General features: G+C 43.3%; 1 protein-coding gene and 1 long non-coding RNA gene across 3 annotated transcripts in view; one reads left to right on the top strand and one right to left on the bottom strand.

Moving 5' to 3' along the window:
• The window catches only part of gipc2 (GIPC PDZ domain containing family, member 2), a 56243-nt gene extending 45317 nt beyond the window's left edge, over nucleotides 1-10926 (bottom strand). For both annotated transcript variants that reach the window (XM_014187677.2, XM_045714401.1), the window contains exon 1: nucleotides 10438-10926. In XM_014187677.2, coding sequence (XP_014043152.1) covers nucleotides 10438-10710 — 273 coding nt within the window. In that variant the 5' untranslated portion in view covers nucleotides 10711-10926. The remainder of the gene's footprint in view (nucleotides 1-10437) is intronic.
• Nucleotides 10768-18222, top strand: LOC106596383 (uncharacterized). The gene is made up of 3 exons (XR_006769038.1): nucleotides 10768-10947; nucleotides 15258-15314; nucleotides 18160-18222. It is a non-coding gene; the product is annotated as an uncharacterized lncRNA (long non-coding RNA).
• Nucleotides 18223-18638: the final 416 nt, after the last annotated feature.

The raw sequence follows: 18638 nt of genomic DNA, 5'->3' as shown, positions 1-18638 counted from the left end.
GAAATGGGTTATGGAGCCCATGTCTGTCTGTCTGTCTCAGCTGAGCTCCGTCTGTCCAGGGGAAATGGGTTATGGAGGCCATGTCTGTCTGTCTGTCTCAGCTGAACTCTGTCTCGGTCTGATCCAAACTGAACACATTCCATGTTGCCGTTCAAACACGTCGCATATTGTAGACATGCAAATTTCAACAGTGGTATCTGAGCCAAAGGTTGGCTGGACATTGCGGTAGATCTCTACATTACTCCCTACTTCATTAACTTCCATATTATCGAACTTTACTGTTGAATTATAGACATCCGAGTTGCCAAAAATGTTTTTCAGGGTGATGTGTAATGTTTTATTTGTGTTCTCTCTCTGTCTCTGTCTCTCTCGCTCTGTCTCTGTCTCTCTCGCTCTGTCTCTCTCTCTCTGTCTCTGTCTCTCTCGCTCTGTCTGTCTCTCTCTCTCTGTCTCTGTCTCTCTCGCTCTGTCTGTCTCTCTGTCTCTGTCTCTCTCTCTGTCTCTCTCGCTCTGTCTGTCTCTCTCTCTCTGTCTCTGTCTCTCTCTCTCTGTCTCTGTCTCTCTCGCTCTGTCTGTCTCTCTCTCTCTGTCTCTCTGTCTCTCTCGCTCTGTCTGTCTGTCTCTCTCGCTCTGTCTCTGTCTCTCTCGCTCTGTCTCTGTCTCTCTCGCTCTGTCTCTGTCTCTCTCGCTCTGTCTCTGTCTCTCTCGCTCTGTCTCTCTCGCTCTGTCTCTGTCTCTCTCGCTCTGTCTCTCTCTCTCTGTCTCTCTCTCTCTCTCTCTCGCTCTGTATCTGTCTCTCTCGCTCTGTCTGTCTCTCTCGCTCTGTCTCTGTCTCTCTCGCTCTGTCTCTCTCTCTCTCTCATCAAAACTAAGGAATAATGTAGTAACCAAAAACTATCAAAACAAATCAAAATATATTTTATATTTGAGATTCTTCAAAGTTCAAACCCTTTGCCTTCAGCGTGTTGAAACACTCTTGGCATTCTCTCAACCAGCTTCATGAATTAGTCAACCGGAATGCATTTCAATTAACAGGTGTGTCTTGTTAATTTGTGGAATTTCTTTCCGTAATTCGTTTGAGCCAATCAGTTGTGTCGTGACAAGGTAGGGGTGGTATACAGAAGATGGTATGTTACCAAATAGGGCTAAGTCCATATTATGGCAAGAACAGCTCAAATAAGCAAAGAGAAATGACAGTCCATCATTACTATAAGACATGAAGGTCAGTCTATCCGGAAAATTTCAAGAACTTTTAAAGTCTCTTCAAGTGCAGTCGCTAAAACCATCAAGTGCTAGGATGAAACTGGCTCTCTTGAGGACCGCCACAGCAAAGGAAGACCCAGAGTTACCTCTGCTGCACAGGACAAGTTCATTAGAGTTACCAGCCTCAGAAATTGCAGCCCAAATAAATGTTTCAGAGTTCAAGTAACAGACACATCTCAACATCAACTGTTCAGAGGAGACTGCGTGAATCAGGCCTTCATGTTCAAATTGCTGCAAAGAAACCACTACTAAAGGACACCAATAAGAAGAAGAGACTTGCTTGAGACAAGAAACACGAGCAATGGACATTAGACTGATGGAAATCTGTCCTTTGGTCTGATGAGTCCAAATTTGAGATTTTTGGTTCCAACCGCCATGTCTTTGTGATACGCAGATTAAGTGAATGGATGTTCTTGTCTCATCGCGCACTAGCGACTCCTGTGGCGGGCCGGGCACAGCGCACGCCGACACGGTCGCCAGGTGTACGGTGTTTCCTCCGACACATTGGTGCGGCTGGCTTCCGGGTTAAGTGGGCATTGTGTCAAGAAGCAGTGCGGCTTGGTTGGGTTGTGTTTCGGAGGACGCACTGCTCTCGACCTCTCCTGAGACCGTACGGGAGTTGCAGCGATGAGACAAGACTAACTACCAATTGGATACCTGGAAATTGGCGAGAAAAAAGGGGTAAAAATAATAAACGAGTAGGTGAACGGATGATCTTCGCACCGTGAAGCATGGAGGAGGAGGTGTAATGGTGCTTTGCTGGTGACACGGTCAGTGACGTATTTAGAATTCAAGGCACACTTAACCAGCATGGCTACTACAGCATTCTGCAGCGATACGCCATCCCATCTGGTTTGCGCTTAGTGGGACTATCATTTGTTTTTCAACAGGACAATGACCCAACACACCTCCAGGCTGTGTAAGGGCTATTTGACCAAGAAGGAGAGTGATGGAGTGCTGCATCAGATGACCTGGCCTCCACAATCGCCTGATCTCAACCCAATTGAGATGGTTTGGGATGAGTCGGGCCGCAGAGTGAAGGAAAAGTAGCCAACAAGTGCTCAGCATATGTGGGAACTCCAAGGCCGTTGGAAAAGCATTCCAGGTGAATCTGGTTGAGAGAATGGCAAGAGAGCGCAAAGCTGTCAAGGTAAAGGGTGGCGACATTAATATTTTAGATTCAAACAAACACTTTTTTGGTTACTACATGATTCCATATGTGTTATTTCATAGTTTTGAGGTCTTCACTATTATTCTACAACGTAGAAAATAGTAAAAAATAAAGAAAAACCCTGGAATGAGTCGGTGTGTCCAAACGTTTGACTGGTCCTGTATATATAGTGTTTAATGTGTATTTGATATTGTATTCTACAGGACAAGGTTACTAGGTCTCAATATGTCTTCCCTGTTTTTCTTTACTAAAAATGCATTATTTACCCAGAGAACGGAAGTAACTACATTCTAAATTTAAATCAACAGAGAATGTCTTATTAACATTTCAAATTGATTAAAGAATGTTAAAGGTGAAATCAACTAGATAACACAGTAGTATCCCATTAATAAATTCTGCTGGTCAGGTAAAATATCAAGGAATAGGATTGAGGGCATAAAGAAAATCAAATGAGCTCTGCTTCTCAACAACAACAACAAAAAGCGCTGACCCTTTCCCTTTTAAAACAGCAACGTTATTACGGTCCAGTAATCCCATTGTAAACGAACACTAACAAAACAAATGAGCCAATAGAAATCAACGTAGTCGTCATGACGTGAGCATGTATTAATTATTGTCTTACTCCCAGTGGACTAAGCCTTGGATTAGACCAGTTATCTTGAGATGTCTCCATGTCAAGAAAGCCACACACACACACACACACACACACACACACACACACACACACACACACACACACACACACACACACACGCAGAGCTCTGCCCCAGCTTCATTCAGATGGGATTGTTTGTAACATTTTAATCCCTTTGAGCAATTAAGAAAATGTCAGGCTTGCTGTAAACTTAAAATAACACGAGACTACCATGCTCTAACGTAATCTGCTTCATAGTATTCACAGTCTGTACACTGACAGCAAAGACAAAAGCTTGTAATTAGCCAAACAAACAAACCAAAAAAGACTACTCAGACCTTGTTTACATGGACTAGCCACACACGGTCTGATCTGCTCTCGCTCAGCGGCAGACAACACACTGTAGTTAGTACCAATAAAGTAAGAGAGAACAAGCGACACCTGATCGAAGGAAGCTGAAGTATTCAAACTGTAACCAAATGACGTGGTGAGCCCAGCAGTACAGATGGGTACACAGAGAGCACAGCCCTACCATAGCTAATAGTACCGACAGGCACAGTGCATTCGGAAAGTATTCAGACCCCTTGACTTTTTCCACTTTACAGCCTTATTCTAAAATGGATTAAACAAATATTTTCCCTTTTAAATCTACACAAAACACACAATGACAAAGCAAAAATAGTTAAGACATTTTTCCAAATGTATTAAAACATACAAAACTGAAATATCACATTTACATAAGTATTCAGACCCTTTACTCAGTACTTTGTTGAAGCACCTTTGGCAGTGATTACAGCCTCAAGTCTTATTGGGTATGACGCTACAAGCTTGGCACACCTGTATGGCACAGCTATTTTCAGGTCCCTCCAGAGATGTTCGATCAGGTTCAAGTCCGGGCCACTCACGGACATTCAGAGACTTGTCCAAAAACCACTCCTGCGTTGTCTTGGCTGTGTGCTTCAGGGTTGTTGTCCTGTTGGAAGGTGAACCTTCACCCGAGTCTGAGGTCCTGAGCGCTCTGGAGCAGGTTTTCATCAAGGATCTCTGTCCTTTGCTTATTTCATCTTTGCCTCAATCCTGTCCAGTCTCCCGCTGAAAAACATCCCCACAGCATGATGCTGCCACCACCATGCTTCACCGTAGGGATGGTGCCAGGTTTCCTCCAGACGTGACACTTGGCATTCAGGCCAAAGAGTTCAATTTTGGTTTCATCAGACCAGAGAATCTTGTTTCTCATGGTCTGAGAGTCTTTAGGTGCCTTTTCGCAAACTCCAAGCGGGCTGTCATGTGCCTTTTACTGAGGAGTGGCTTCCATCTGGCCACTCTATCATAAAGGCCTGATTGGTGGAGTGCTGCAGAGATGGTTGTCCTTCTGGAAGGTTCTCCCATCTCCACAGAGGAACTCTGGAGCTCTGTCAGAGTGACCATCGGGTTCTTGGTCACCTCCCTGACCAAGGCCCTTCTCCCCCGATTGCTCAGTTTGGCCGGGCGGCCAGCTCTAGGAAGAGTCTTGGTGGTTCCAAACTTCTTCCATTTAAAGAATGATGGAGATGGATACACAGAGATCACACACGGTCTGACCCCTAGCTAATAGTACAGGTAGATAGATACACAGAGACCACACACGGTCTGACCCCTAGCTAATAGTACAGGTAGGTAGATACACAGAGACCACACACGGTCTGACCCCTAGCTAATAGTACAGGTAGATAGATACACAGAGACCACACACGGTCTGACCCCTAGCTAATAGTACAGGTAGGTAGATACACAGAGACCACACACGGTCTGACCCCTAGCTAATAGTACAGGTAGATACACAGAGACCACACACGGTCTGACCCCTAGCTAATAGTACAGGTAGATAGATACACAGAGACCACACACGGTCTGACCCCTAGCTAATAGTACAGGTAGATAGATACACAGAGACCACACGGTCTGACCCCTAGCTAATAGTACAGGTAGATAGATACACAGAGACCACACACGGTCTGACCCCTAGCTAATAGTACAGGTAGATAGATACACAGAGACCACACGGTCTGACCCCTAGCTAATAGTACAGGTAGATAGATACACAGAGACCACACACGGTCTGACCCCTAGCTAATAGTACAGGTAGATACACAGAGACCACACACGGTCTGACCCCTAGCTAATAGTACAGGTAGATAGATACACAGAGACCACACACGGTCTGACCCCTAGCTAATAGTACAGGTAGATAGATACACAGAGACCACACACGGTCTGACCCCTAGCTAATAGTACAGGTAGATGGATACACAGAGACCACACACGGTCTGACCCCTAGCTAATAGTACAGGTAGATACACAGAGACCACACACGGTCTGACCCCTAGCTAATAGTACAGGTAGATACACAGAGACCACACACGGTCTGACCCCTAGCTAATAGTACAGGTAGATGGATACACAGAGACCACACACGGTCTGACCCCTAGCTAATAGTACAGGTAGATAGATACACAGAGACCACACGGTCTGACCCCTAGCTAATAGTACAGGTAGATAGATACACAGAGACCACACACGGTCTGACCCCTAGCTAATAGTACAGGTAGGTAGATACACAGAGACCACACACGGTCTGACCCCTAGCTAATAGTACAGGTAGATACACAGAGACCACACACGGTCTGACCCCTAGCTAATAGTACAGGTAGATACACAGACACCACACACGGTCTGACCCCTAGCTAATAGTACAGGTAGATAGATACACAGAGACCACACACGGTCTGACCCCTAGCTAATAGTACAGGTAGATACACAGAGACCACACACGGTCTGACCCCTAGCTAATAGTACAGGTAGATGGATACACAGAGACCACACACGGTCTGACCCCTAGCTAATAGTACAGGTAGATACACAGAGACCACACACGGTCTGACCCCTAGCTAATAGTACAGGTAGATAGATACACAGAGACCACACACGGTCTGACCCCTAGCTAATAGTACAGGTAGATAGATACACAGAGACCACACACGGTCTGACCCCTAGCTAATAGTACAGGTAGATACACAGAGACCACACACAGTCTGACCCCTAGCTAATAGTACAGGTAGATAGATACACAGAGACCACACACGGTCTGACCCCTAGCTAATAGTACAGGTAGGTAGATACACAGAGACCACACACGGTCTGACCCCTAGCTAATAGTACAGGTAGATGGATACACAGAGACCACACACGGTCTGACCCCTAGCTAATAGTACAGGTAGATAGATACACAGAGACCACACACGGTCTGACCCCTAGCTAATAGTACAGGTAGATAGATACACAGAGACCACACACGGTCTGACCCCTAGCTAATAGTACAGGTAGGTAGATACACAGAGACCACACACGGTCTGACCCCTAGCTAATAGTACAGGTAGATAGATACACAGAGACCACACGGTCTGACCCCTAGCTAATAGTACAGGTAGATAGATACACAGAGACCACACACGGTCTGACCCCTAGCTAATAGTACAGGTAGATAGATACACAGAGACCACACACGGTCTGACCCCTAGCTAATAGTACAGGTAGATGGATACACAGAGACCACACACGGTCTGACCCCTAGCTAATAGTACAGGTAGATAGATACACAGAGACCACACACGGTCTGACCCCTAGCTAATAGTACAGGTAGATAGATACACAGAGACCACACACGGTCTGACCCCTAGCTAATAGTACAGGTAGATAGATACACAGAGACCACACACGGTCTGACCCCTAGCTAATAGTACAGGTAGGTAGATACACAGAGACCACACACGGTCTGACCCCTAGCTAATAGTACAGGTAGATAGATACACAGAGACCACACACGGTCTGACCCCTAGCTAATAGTACAGGTAGATAGATACACAGAGACCACACACGGTCTGATCCTAGCTAATAGTACAGGTAGATAGATACACAGAGACCACACACAGTCTGACCCCTAGCTAATAGTACAGGTAGGTAGATACACAGAGACCACACACGGTCTGACCCCTAGCTAATAGTACAGGTAGATAGATACACAGAGACCACACGGTCTGACCCCTAGCTAATAGTACAGGTAGATAGATACACAGAGACCACACACGGTCTGACCCCTAGCTAATAGTACAGGTAGATAGATACACAGAGACCACACACGGTCTGACCCCTAGCTAATAGTACAGGTAGGTAGATACACAGAGACCACACACGGTCTGACCCCTAGCTAATAGTACAGGTAGATAGATACACAGAGACCACACACGGTCTGACCCCTAGCTAATAGTACAGGTAGATAGATACACAGAGACCACACACGGTCTGACCCCTAGCTAATAGTACAGGTAGATACACAGAGACCACACACGGTCTGACCCCTAGCTAATAGTACAGGTAGATAGATACACAGAGACCACACACGGTCTGACCCCTAGCTAATAGTACAGGTAGATGGATACACAGAGACCACACACGGTCTGACCCCTAGCTAATAGTACAGGTAGATAGATACACAGAGACCACACGGTCTGACCCCTAGCTAATAGTACAGGTAGATACACAGAGACCACACACGGTCTGACCCCTAGCTAATAGTACAGGTAGATAGATACACAGAGACCACACACGGTCTGACCCCTAGCTAATAGTACAGGTAGATACACAGAGACCACACACGGTCTGACCCCTAGCTAATAGTACAGGTAGATAGATACACAGAGACCACACACGGTCTGACCCCTAGCTAATAGTACAGGTAGATACACAGAGACCACACACGGTCTGACCCCTAGCTAATAGTACAGGTAGATAGATACACAGAGACCACACACGGTCTGACCCCTAGCTAATAGTACAGGTAGATACACAGAGACGGCAGGTGGACAGACAGGTTGCAGGTCACGCTACCTGCCAGAGAGCCACACCTGTAATGTGGTACTGGTAACTCACCTGTAGTAAAAAAACGTCTACTGCAGCAGACTTTGACCTGCAGTCACAGGTACATGTACAGGTCACCTGTGACTGGAGTAAACCTAACTTCTACACTGTACAACATCCACGTCCTCATCAGTGAGAGATGAGGACGTCGTCTCCTTCAGAATCACGAGGTCATGACATGCGTCGTAATATACAGAATCCCTGACGTCACGGTGATGATGAAATAGAGTGATGGTTTGTGTTTTAGGTAAGCCGTGGTAAACGGAGATCATGTTCACAACAAGTCTAACTTGCACGATGAGTGTTCAGGTGATTTCCTTTACAAAACCCCTAGCTGATGTTATTAAGGTATACTAAGCAATAAATCACAGCTGTCATTTTATTTTTTTGTCTGGCAACTTACCTTACCGGTCTCACCAAAATAATATTTGGGTGAATACTATATCACACTTCTGCCAAGTAGTTGATACAGTAGAAAGTTCTATGGGTGTGTAAGGACATGGTTAGTACTGATTCGTCTCCCTGAAGACCCATGGTCCAGGACAGAGACGTTTTATCAGGATGGTCTTTAGGCTGTACCCACCGGCAGGAAGTAGGGGACTTCCTTTTGGGAGATTCCAACCACCACAACACCTCCCTCCCTCCCTCCCTGCCTGCCTCTGGTCTGGGAGATAAAACAGATCTAGCTCCTATCCTATCCCCAGATCATGATGTCTGTTAAAAAAATGTAAACAACAAAAAACCTCCAACATCCAACATCCAAGTCCAAAATGGGTGTCAAAACAGCCCCGATCCGGTAGTGAAGATATGTTTTTTCAACAACATGCTCACAAACCAAGAAAGAGGAGTCATGTTCAAACACGTTGGGAGACGGAAGTTGCCTGGGTTACTCCTCGTTTCCCGGCCAAACGCTAGGCCACGTCCACAGACTACAATGAGTCTGGATCGGAATACCTCCCCGGGGATTCTAGAATGGAAATCCATTCTAGACCTTCTGATTGGTTCGCAGAAACACCCATGAGTTGTGCCAGGTGTGTAACGCTGCGTTTTGAAAACGTGTAATTGGCTTTGATACTCTAAATTGGTTAGAGACGATCCAATCGCTGATGACCTTTGTTTTATACAACAGCCCTCATTTTGATGTCACCATCAAACGACTTCTAAGCGTGCAGCGAACCACAGAGCAGTGGAAGGATTCACTTTGAGTCGTCAGGCAAAGTCGGGACACGTTTTAGAGAGAATTTATTATGCACTGTCTGTCAGAAGTGATGCAACAGATGCATTGTGAAATGTTTGAGTTTCTGTTCAGGTCAGATATAAAGACAACATTATGTTTAACTTTATAGTATTTTCCTATCTGTTTTGTTTCCCCAGTTTGTCCATCGGTCTGGTTTGTCTGGTTCCCGAGAATCTCTCTCTCTCTCGTCTGTCACTGTGGGATCATCTACGCTGGTGGGGTGTGTGTGTGTGTGTGTGTGTGTGTGATGGCTCCAGCTCAAATGTGTCCCTGTGTGATAGAGGCGGGCTGGCTGGCCAACCTATCAGGTCCAGCTCAGAATGACAAAAGACAGACATGTCACTCACAGGCTCCTTTAACAAAAGACAGACAGCACAAATGACTGTGTCCCGAGTCCTAAATGGCACCCTATCCTCTTTTAGTGCACTACCTTTGGCCAGGGCCTATAGGGAATAGGGCCCCATAGGGAATAGGGTGCAATTTGGGATGTATGGCCTCGGTAGCCTAGCCTGGCAGGCTCAGGGATGAGGGCAGACAGAACGGGCTGTGAACATGCACTTGTTGTTTACCGAGCCATGGTAGGTTTTTCTCCCTCACTGTAGAGAAATACACCTTTTTGCACTAATGTCTGTCTGTGAACCACGGCCTTCATTCTCTTCAAATGGGATGATATTTAACCATGTAAACCAAGTCCAACTATCTCAAAGAGAATCAAGAAGGATTTTCTATGATCCCAAAACCTGTACAGTTCTCAAACTTTTCAATAGTCTTCATTGACCATAGCCCCCCCATTTATTAATGTGATTCAATGACCATGTAAACACAGTTAGATGCCCATACAGCCTTATTTCTTAAAATAATAATTGATTATATTTAATTTTGATGCATTTATTATTCCCTATACTGAAGAGGGACCAATAGTCTCACCAAATTGCCCTAGAAACCCCAGTTAAATGTAATACCTGTGAAATCACCATGTGAGGTCTGATGTGGTTAGGATAAATAAGGCTTGGTTCTGACCCACTTCCCCCAGGTACTGCTGATCCTGAGTCCAGCCTCCTTGTGCGTAGGTAGGCTGCGGGGTCAGGGCGCACCTTGCCAGCTTTGGCATTTAGAAAACCTCGGGGTTTTTAAATCTGTCTAGAACTACAAAAGTTATTTAAATAAAAAAAAACATACCTCTGGTGGACTTAAATTGAACGTATCGGCTATTTTCCCGTAGAGTTCTTTGACGTTAGTAAATCCCTCGATCCTTCCGGTGGGACTGCCGTGGGCCAGCTGAGTGTGGAACACCAGTTTGGGCCGCAGGTTAGCAGGTGGTGGTGGGAGTCCCGCTCCGTTTACTGTCGACTTCACGGAGCTGCCCGCGGCGTGTCCACCCACCTCCTCATTCTCCACCAGGTTCGAGCTTTCTCTCGACTTGTTCTTCTTTCTCCTCAGTCCTAAAGGCATTGTGTTTTAGGCGTCAATAAATCTGTTTTTAGTTCGGTTGTGTTAAATCCGTTGATCTGTCGGTCCGGCTAGAACATTAGAGTGGTTACAAATCCTCTTTCCTTCCGCATTTATCTCAACAAAAACTCGACTGACTCTCCTTTTTTTTCTCCCCAGGTTCGACTTTGTTCTTCGACAGTGAGTGACTCGTCAACCCAACCCCAAACTTACAAATGAAACGGCGGTGGTATTCAACAGGTAGGTGGCGAACGTGCGACGCGATGTTTTCCTGGTTGCATCTCTCTTACTGTATCTCTCTTACTGTATATATCTTACTGTGTCTCTCTTACTGTATCTCTCTTGCTGTATCTCTCTTACTGTATATATCTTACTGTGTCTCTCTTGCTGTATCTCTCTTGCTGTATCTCTCTTACTGTATATATCTTACTGTATATATCTTGCTGTCTCTCTTGCTGTATCTCTCTTGCTGTATCTCTCTTACTGTATATATCTTACTGTATATATCTTGCTGTCTCTCTTGCTGTATCTCTCTTGCTGTATCTCTCTTACTGTATATATCTTGCTGTATCTCTTGCTGTATCTCTCGCTGTATCTCTCTTACTGTATCTCTCTTACTGTATATATCTTACTGTATCTCTCTTACTGTATCTCTCTTACTGTATCTCTCTTACTGTATATATCTTACTGTATCTCTCTTGCTGTATCTCTCTTACTGTATATATCTTACTGTATATATCTTACTGTATCTCTCTTACTGTGTCTCTCTTACTGTATATATCTTACTGTATATATCTTACTGTATATCTCTTACTGTATCTCTCTTACTGTGTCTCTCTTACTGTATATATCTTACTGTATATATCTTACTGTATATATCTTACTGTATATATCTTGCTGTATCTCTTGCTGTATCTCTCTTACTGTATATATCTTACTGTATATATCTTGCTGTATCTCTTGCTGTATCTCTCGCTGTATCTATCTTACTGTATATATCTTACTGTATATATCTTACTGTGTCTCTCTTACTGTATCTCTCTTACTGTATATATCTTACTGTATCTCTCTTACTGTATATATCTTACTGTGTCTCTCTTACTGTATCTCTCTTACTGTATCTCTCTTACTCTATATATATCTTACTGTATCTCTCTTACTGTATATCTTACTGTATCACTCTTGCTGTGTCTCTCTTACTGTATCTCTACTATATATATCTTACTGTATCTCTCTTACTGTATATATCTTACTGTATCTCTCTTACTCTATATATATCTTACTGTATCTCTCTTACTGTATATCTTACTGTATCTCTCTTGCTGTATCTCTCTTACTGTATCTCTCTTATTGTATCTATCTTACTGTATCTCTCTTACTGTATCTCTCTTACTGTATATATCTTACTGTATCTCTCTTACTGTATATATCTTACTGTATATATCTTATTGTATCTATCTTACTGTATCTATCTTACTGTATCTATCTTACTGTATCTCTCTTACTGTATTCATCTTACTGTATATATCTTACTGTATCTCTCTTACTGTATCTCTCTTACTGTATATATCTTACTGTATCTCTCTTATTGTATCTCTCTTACTGTATATATCTTACTGTATCTCCCTTACTGTATCTCCCTTACTGTATCTCTCTTACTGTATCTCTCTTACTGTATCTCTCTTACTGTATATATCTTACTGTATCTCCCTTACTGTATCTCCCTTACTGTATCTCTCTTACTGTATCTCTCTTACTGTATATATCTTACTGTATCTCTCTTACTGTATCTCTCTTACTGTATATATCTTACTGTATCTCTCTTACTGTATCTCTCTTATTGTATATATCTTACTGTGTCTCTCTTACTGTATCTCTCTTACTGTATCTCTCTTACTGTATCTCTCTTACTGTATCTCTCTTACTGTATCTCTCTTACTGTATATATCTTACTGTGTCTCTCTTACTGTATCTCTCTTGCTGTATCTCTCTTACTGTATATATCTTACTGTGTCTCTCTTGCTGTATCTCTCTTGCTGTATCTCTCTTACTGTATATATCTTACTGTATATATCTTGCTGTCTCTCTTGCTGTATCTCTCTTGCTGTATCTCTCTTACTGTATATATCTTACTGTATATATCTTGCTGTCTCTCTTGCTGTATCTCTCTTGCTGTATCTCTCTTACTGTATATATCTTGCTGTATCTCTTGCTGTATCTCTCGCTGTATCTCTCTTACTGTATCTCTCTTACTGTATATATCTTACTGTATCTCTCTTACTGTATCTCTCTTACTGTATCTCTCTTACTGTATATATCTTACTGTATCTCTCTTGCTGTATCTCTCTTACTGTATATATCTTACTGTATATATCTTACTGTATCTCTCTTACTGTGTCTCTCTTACTGTATATATCTTACTGTATATATCTTACTGTATATATCTTACTGTATATATCTTGCTGTATCTCTTGCTGTATCTCTCTTACTGTATATATCTTACTGTATATATCTTGCTGTATCTCTTGCTGTATCTCTCGCTGTATCTATCTTACTGTATATATCTTACTGTATATATCTTACTGTGTCTCTCTTACTGTATCTCTCTTACTGTATATATCTTACTGTATCTCTCTTACTGTATATATCTTACTGTGTCTCTCTTACTGTATCTCTCTTACTGTATCTCTCTTACTCTATATATCTTACTGTATCTCTCTTACTCTATATATATCTTACTGTATCTCTCTTACTGTATATCTTACTGTATCACTCTTGCTGTGTCTCTCTTACTGTATCTCTACTATATATATCTTACTGTATCTCTCTTACTGTATATATCTTACTGTATCTCTCTTACTCTATATATATCTTACTGTATCTCTCTTACTGTATATCTTACTGTATCTCTCTTGCTGTATCTCTCTTACTGTATCTCTCTTATTGTATCTATCTTACTGTATCTCTCTTACTGTATCTCTCTTACTGTATCTCTCTTACTGTATATATCTTACTGTATATATCTTATTGTATCTATCTTACTGTATCTATCTTACTGTATCTCTCTTACTGTATTCATCTTACTGTATATATCTTACTGTATCTCTCTTACTGTATCTCTCTTACTGTATATATCTTACTGTATCTCTCTTATTGTATCTCTCTTACTGTATCTATCTTACTGTATCTCCCTTACTGTATCTCCCTTACTGTATCTCTCTTACTGTATCTCTCTTACTGTATCTCTCTTACTGTATATATCTTACTGTATCTCCCTTACTGTATCTCCCTTACTGTATCTCTCTTACTGTATATATCTTACTGTATCTCTCTTACTGTATCTCTCTTACTGTATATATCTTACTGTATCTCTCTTACTGTATCTCTCTTATTGTATATATCTTACTGTGTCTCTCTTACTGTATCTCTCTTACTGTATCTCTCTTACTGTATCTCTCTTACTGTATATATCTTACTGTATATATCTTACTGTGTCTCTCTTACTGTATATATCTTATTGTATCTCTCTTACTGTATATATCTTGCTGTATATATCTTATTGTATCTATCTTACTGTATCTATCTTACTGTATCTCTCTTACTGTATATATCTTACTGTATATATCTTATTGTATCTATCTTACTGTATCTATCTTACTGTATCTCTCTTACTGTATTCATCTTACTGTATATATCTTACTGTGTCTCTCTTACTGTATCTCTCTTACTGTATATATCTTACTGTGTCTCTCTTACTGTATCTCTCTTACTGTATCTCTCTTACTGTATATATCTTACTGTGTCTCTCTTACTGTATCTCTCTTACTGTATCTCTCTTACTGTATCTCTGAACTCTGTCAGACAACACCGACTCGTTTCAATGTGCTGGGCTGTTGGTGGGAAACCAGGTGCAGTGGGGGCAGGGAGAGGTACCGGAAGGCCCGTTACACCTGGTCACCTGCTGTCTCAGGTGACCATCTGAGTCTTCAATCAAAACAACATATGTTTCGAGAACATACATGTACACATTTTGTTATAAAGTTAGAGTACTTCAAATTGTTACCCTTACAGTTTTTTTTCTCTTCCTCTCCTTCATATGGAGTTTATTTATTTAGGCCTATAAAGGGGCTAGACTTGGACCATTGACTGGGACCAGATATCGGTTTTGGCATTTGAAACACACTGGACCGTTTTAGTCTTCCCTGTGGCTCAGTTGGTAGAGCATGGTGTTTGCAATGCCAGGGTTTTGGGTTCGATTCCCACGGGGGACCACTACAACAACAAAAAAAATGCATGAAATGAAATTGTATGAAATGTATGTATTCACTACTGTAAGTCGCTCTGGATAAGAGCGTCTGCTAAAATTACTAAAATGTTGTTTTTTTTTAAAGTAAAAATGTTTTTTTCCCATTTACTAGCCAGATAATAACTATTTAGAATAATAGTTTTTTTTTTATTTATCTTTATTTTCTGCTGCAGCCATTCCGCCCAGCATCTATAATGTAAAGCTCCCCTTACCCGACTACTATCCTATTGTTTTTCCTCCACAGAGTGTATTTGCAGATCCTTGAAGTTACACTAGATGAATAACACTGTACCTGCCTATTGTAAGTACCATGTAAAAACATAGGTTTTTGTAAATTCCTCTATGAGCCAAGTAGCCAAGTAGGCCCTACAGTTACCCCCACTTGCATCAGATTGGCATTTATGATTTTATTTGGATTCCCATTAGTTGTTATGGTCCACACAAAACATAGAACATGACAAAATACAGAACACTAATAGACAAGAACAGCAACACACATTTAAACTACAGTGTCAAGAAAAAGTATGTGAACCATTTTGGAATTACCTGGATTTCGGCTATAAATTAGTCACAAAAATGGATCTAATCGTCATCTTAGTCACAGCAACAGACAAAACACAGTCAAAGGTCAGACAAACACAGACAAACACACCTTAATGGTCGACTGTCTAAGGAACAGGGAAGGGCATAGCCACTGGAACAATGGGGATCCCTAAACTATGGGCGAATGATCTGTCTATGAAATTCCCAGCCGCGCCTGAATCGACGAGCGCTTTATGCTGGGAATGTGGGGGAAACTCAGGAAAAGTGACATACAAAAACATGTGTGCAACAGAGGGTTCTGGGTGAGAATAGTGCTGGCTCACCTCGGATGACGCCAGAGCGCCCTGCCTTTTGCCTCGACCCTCAGAGGACAAACCCGGCACCGACCGGCAGTGTGACCTCTGCGGCCACAGATGGTGCACGTGACGGAACCTCGTCCGGTCTCCCTGAGCGCAGCACCTCCCAGCTCCATGGGCATCGGAGCGGTGGTGCTGGGGGATGGAACCGACAGACCCCGCTCTGGACGTCCGCGGGTAGCCAGCAGGTTATCCAGCCGAATAGACAGGTCCACCAGCTGGTCAAGGTGAGGGTGGTGTCCCTGCAGGCCAACTCCCGACGGACGTCCTCGCGCAAACTGCAACGATAGTGGTCGATCAGGGCCCTGTTGTGCCATCCCACACCGGCGGCCAGGGTCCGAAAGTCTATTGCGAACTCCTGGGCGCTCCTCGTCCCCTGCCTCAGATGGAAGAGACGTTCACCCGCCGCTCTACCCTCGGGCGGGTGGTCAAAGACTGTCTGCTTCCGGGCAGGGTGAAATCCTCGAAATGGTCCAGCGCCGCATCTCCTTCTCCCCACACGGCGTTGGCCCACTCCGGGCTTTCCCCGAGAGGCACGAGACGAGGGCGGACACCCTCTTACGGCCCGAAGGAGCCGGGTGGATGGTTGCCAGGTAGAGATCCAGCTGCAACAGGAACCCCTGGCAGCGTGCAGCCGTCCCATCGTACTCCCGGGGAAGGGCGAGACGAATCCCACTGGGACTGGGTGCAGGGGGGGACGAGTAGTGGAGACCCTGGTTGTGCTGGTGGAGGCACTGAAGCAACTCCCTGTCTCTCCCAGCGGTCCACGGTTTGGACAACGCGGTCCATGGCGGCGCCGAGATGGTGGAGCATCGCCGCGTGCTCCCGGACGCGCTCTTCGACCCCTATACCAGGAGCACCTGCTCTTGCTGACTCCATATTCAGGGTGTGGAATTCTGTAAGAGGTGCGTAACTGGCTGCAGGGAAGTCTGGCGCAGGAGAGCAGAACTGGGTAATAACCGGAGCAGTTTAATGAGGCAAAACCAACGGTACCCAGAACAACAAAATATGGGTTGAAATAACCCGTCGCAAACCAGCCTGAATTGCACATACACTTTAAAACAAACAATTCCACACACAGACATGGGGGGGGAACAGAGGGTTACATACACGTCAAGTAATGAGGGAATGTAAACCAGGTGTGTGGGGAAAACAAGACAAAACAAATGGAAAATGAAAGGTGGATCAGCAGTGGCTAGAAGACCGGTGACGTCGAACGCCGCCCGAACAAGGAGAGGAACCGACTAAAGCGGAAGTCATGACACTTTGGTTTTCCTAGATATGGCTTCTACATTGTGATCACTACATCTGATGGATCTGGATACTGCTTTCAAGCTTATTTCTGCAGCGTTAGTAAAGATGTGATCAATACATGTTGAGGATTTAATTCCTGTGCTGTTTGTAAATACCCTGGTAGGTTGACTGATAATCTGAACCAGGTTTCCAGGCTCTGGTTACAGTTTGAAGCTTTCTCTTGAGTGGGCAGCTTGATGAAAGCCAGTCAATATTTAAAATCACCCAGAAAATATACCTCTCTGTTGATATCACATACATGATCAAGCATTTCACACATATTATCCAGATACTGACTGTTAGCACTTGGTGGTCTATAGCAGCTTCCTACCAGAATGGGCTTTAGGTGAGGCAGATGAACCTGTAGCCATATTACTTCAACAGTATTTCACAGTGAGATCCTCTCTAATCTTTACAGGAATGTGGTTCTGAATAGAAACAGCCACACCTCCACCATTGGCATTTCTATATTTTCTGTAGATGTTATAACCTTGTATTACTACCATTGTGCCATCAAAGGTATTATCCAAGTGAGTTTCAGAGATAGTCAGAATATCATCATCTGTTACTAGTAAATTATTGATTTCATGAACCTTGTTTCTTAAGCTTCATATGTTAACGTGGGATATTTTGAGCACTTTTCTTCTGGGATGCTTACTTGTTTTACTGGGAAGCTTAGCGGCAGTAGATATGCTCATGTTCTTTATGTTAGTGCAGGGTGAGCTGCACACAGTGGACTTCCTCCTAGGGCACACCGTCTTAGTCCTAAAAGTATAAAACTGGTTCATAGGCACATGATTACTGCATACAATAGCTGTAGGACCAGTAGAGGCATTCAGGGATTTATTTAGAATTCAAGGCACACTTAACCAGCATGGCTACCACATCATTCTGCAGTGATACACCATCCCATCTGGTTTGGGCTTAGTGGGACTATCATTTGTTTTTCAACAGGACAATGACCCAACACACCTCCAGGCTGTGTAAGGGCTATTTGACCAAGAAGGAGAGTGATGGAGTGCTGCATCAGATGACCTGGCCTCCACAATCACCTGACCTGATTTCAACCCAATTGAGATGGTTTGGGATAAGTTGGACCGCAGAGTGAAGGAAAAGCAGCCAACATGTGCTCAGCATATGTGGAAACTCCTTCAAGATTGTTGGAAAAGCATTCCAGGTGAATCTGGTTGAGAGAATGCCAAGAGTGTGCAAAGCTGTGATCCAGGCAAAGGGTTGCTAGTTTGAAGAATATAAAATATATTTTGATTTGTTTTAACACTTTTTTGGTTGCTACATGATTCCATATGTGTTATTTCATAGTTTTGATGTCTTATTCTACAATATAGAAAATAAAGAAAAACCCTGGAATGAGTACGGTGTATCCAATCTTTTGACTGGTACTGTATATAATTTAACAGACACTGTTATCCGCA

The sequence above is a fragment of the Salmo salar genome, chromosome ssa03 (genome assembly GCF_905237065.1).
Source record: "Salmo salar chromosome ssa03, Ssal_v3.1, whole genome shotgun sequence".
NCBI lineage: Eukaryota > Metazoa > Chordata > Actinopteri > Salmoniformes > Salmonidae > Salmo > Salmo salar.
The sequence above is the reverse complement of the archived record's forward strand: the minus strand, read 5'-3'. Positions and strand labels throughout refer to the sequence as shown.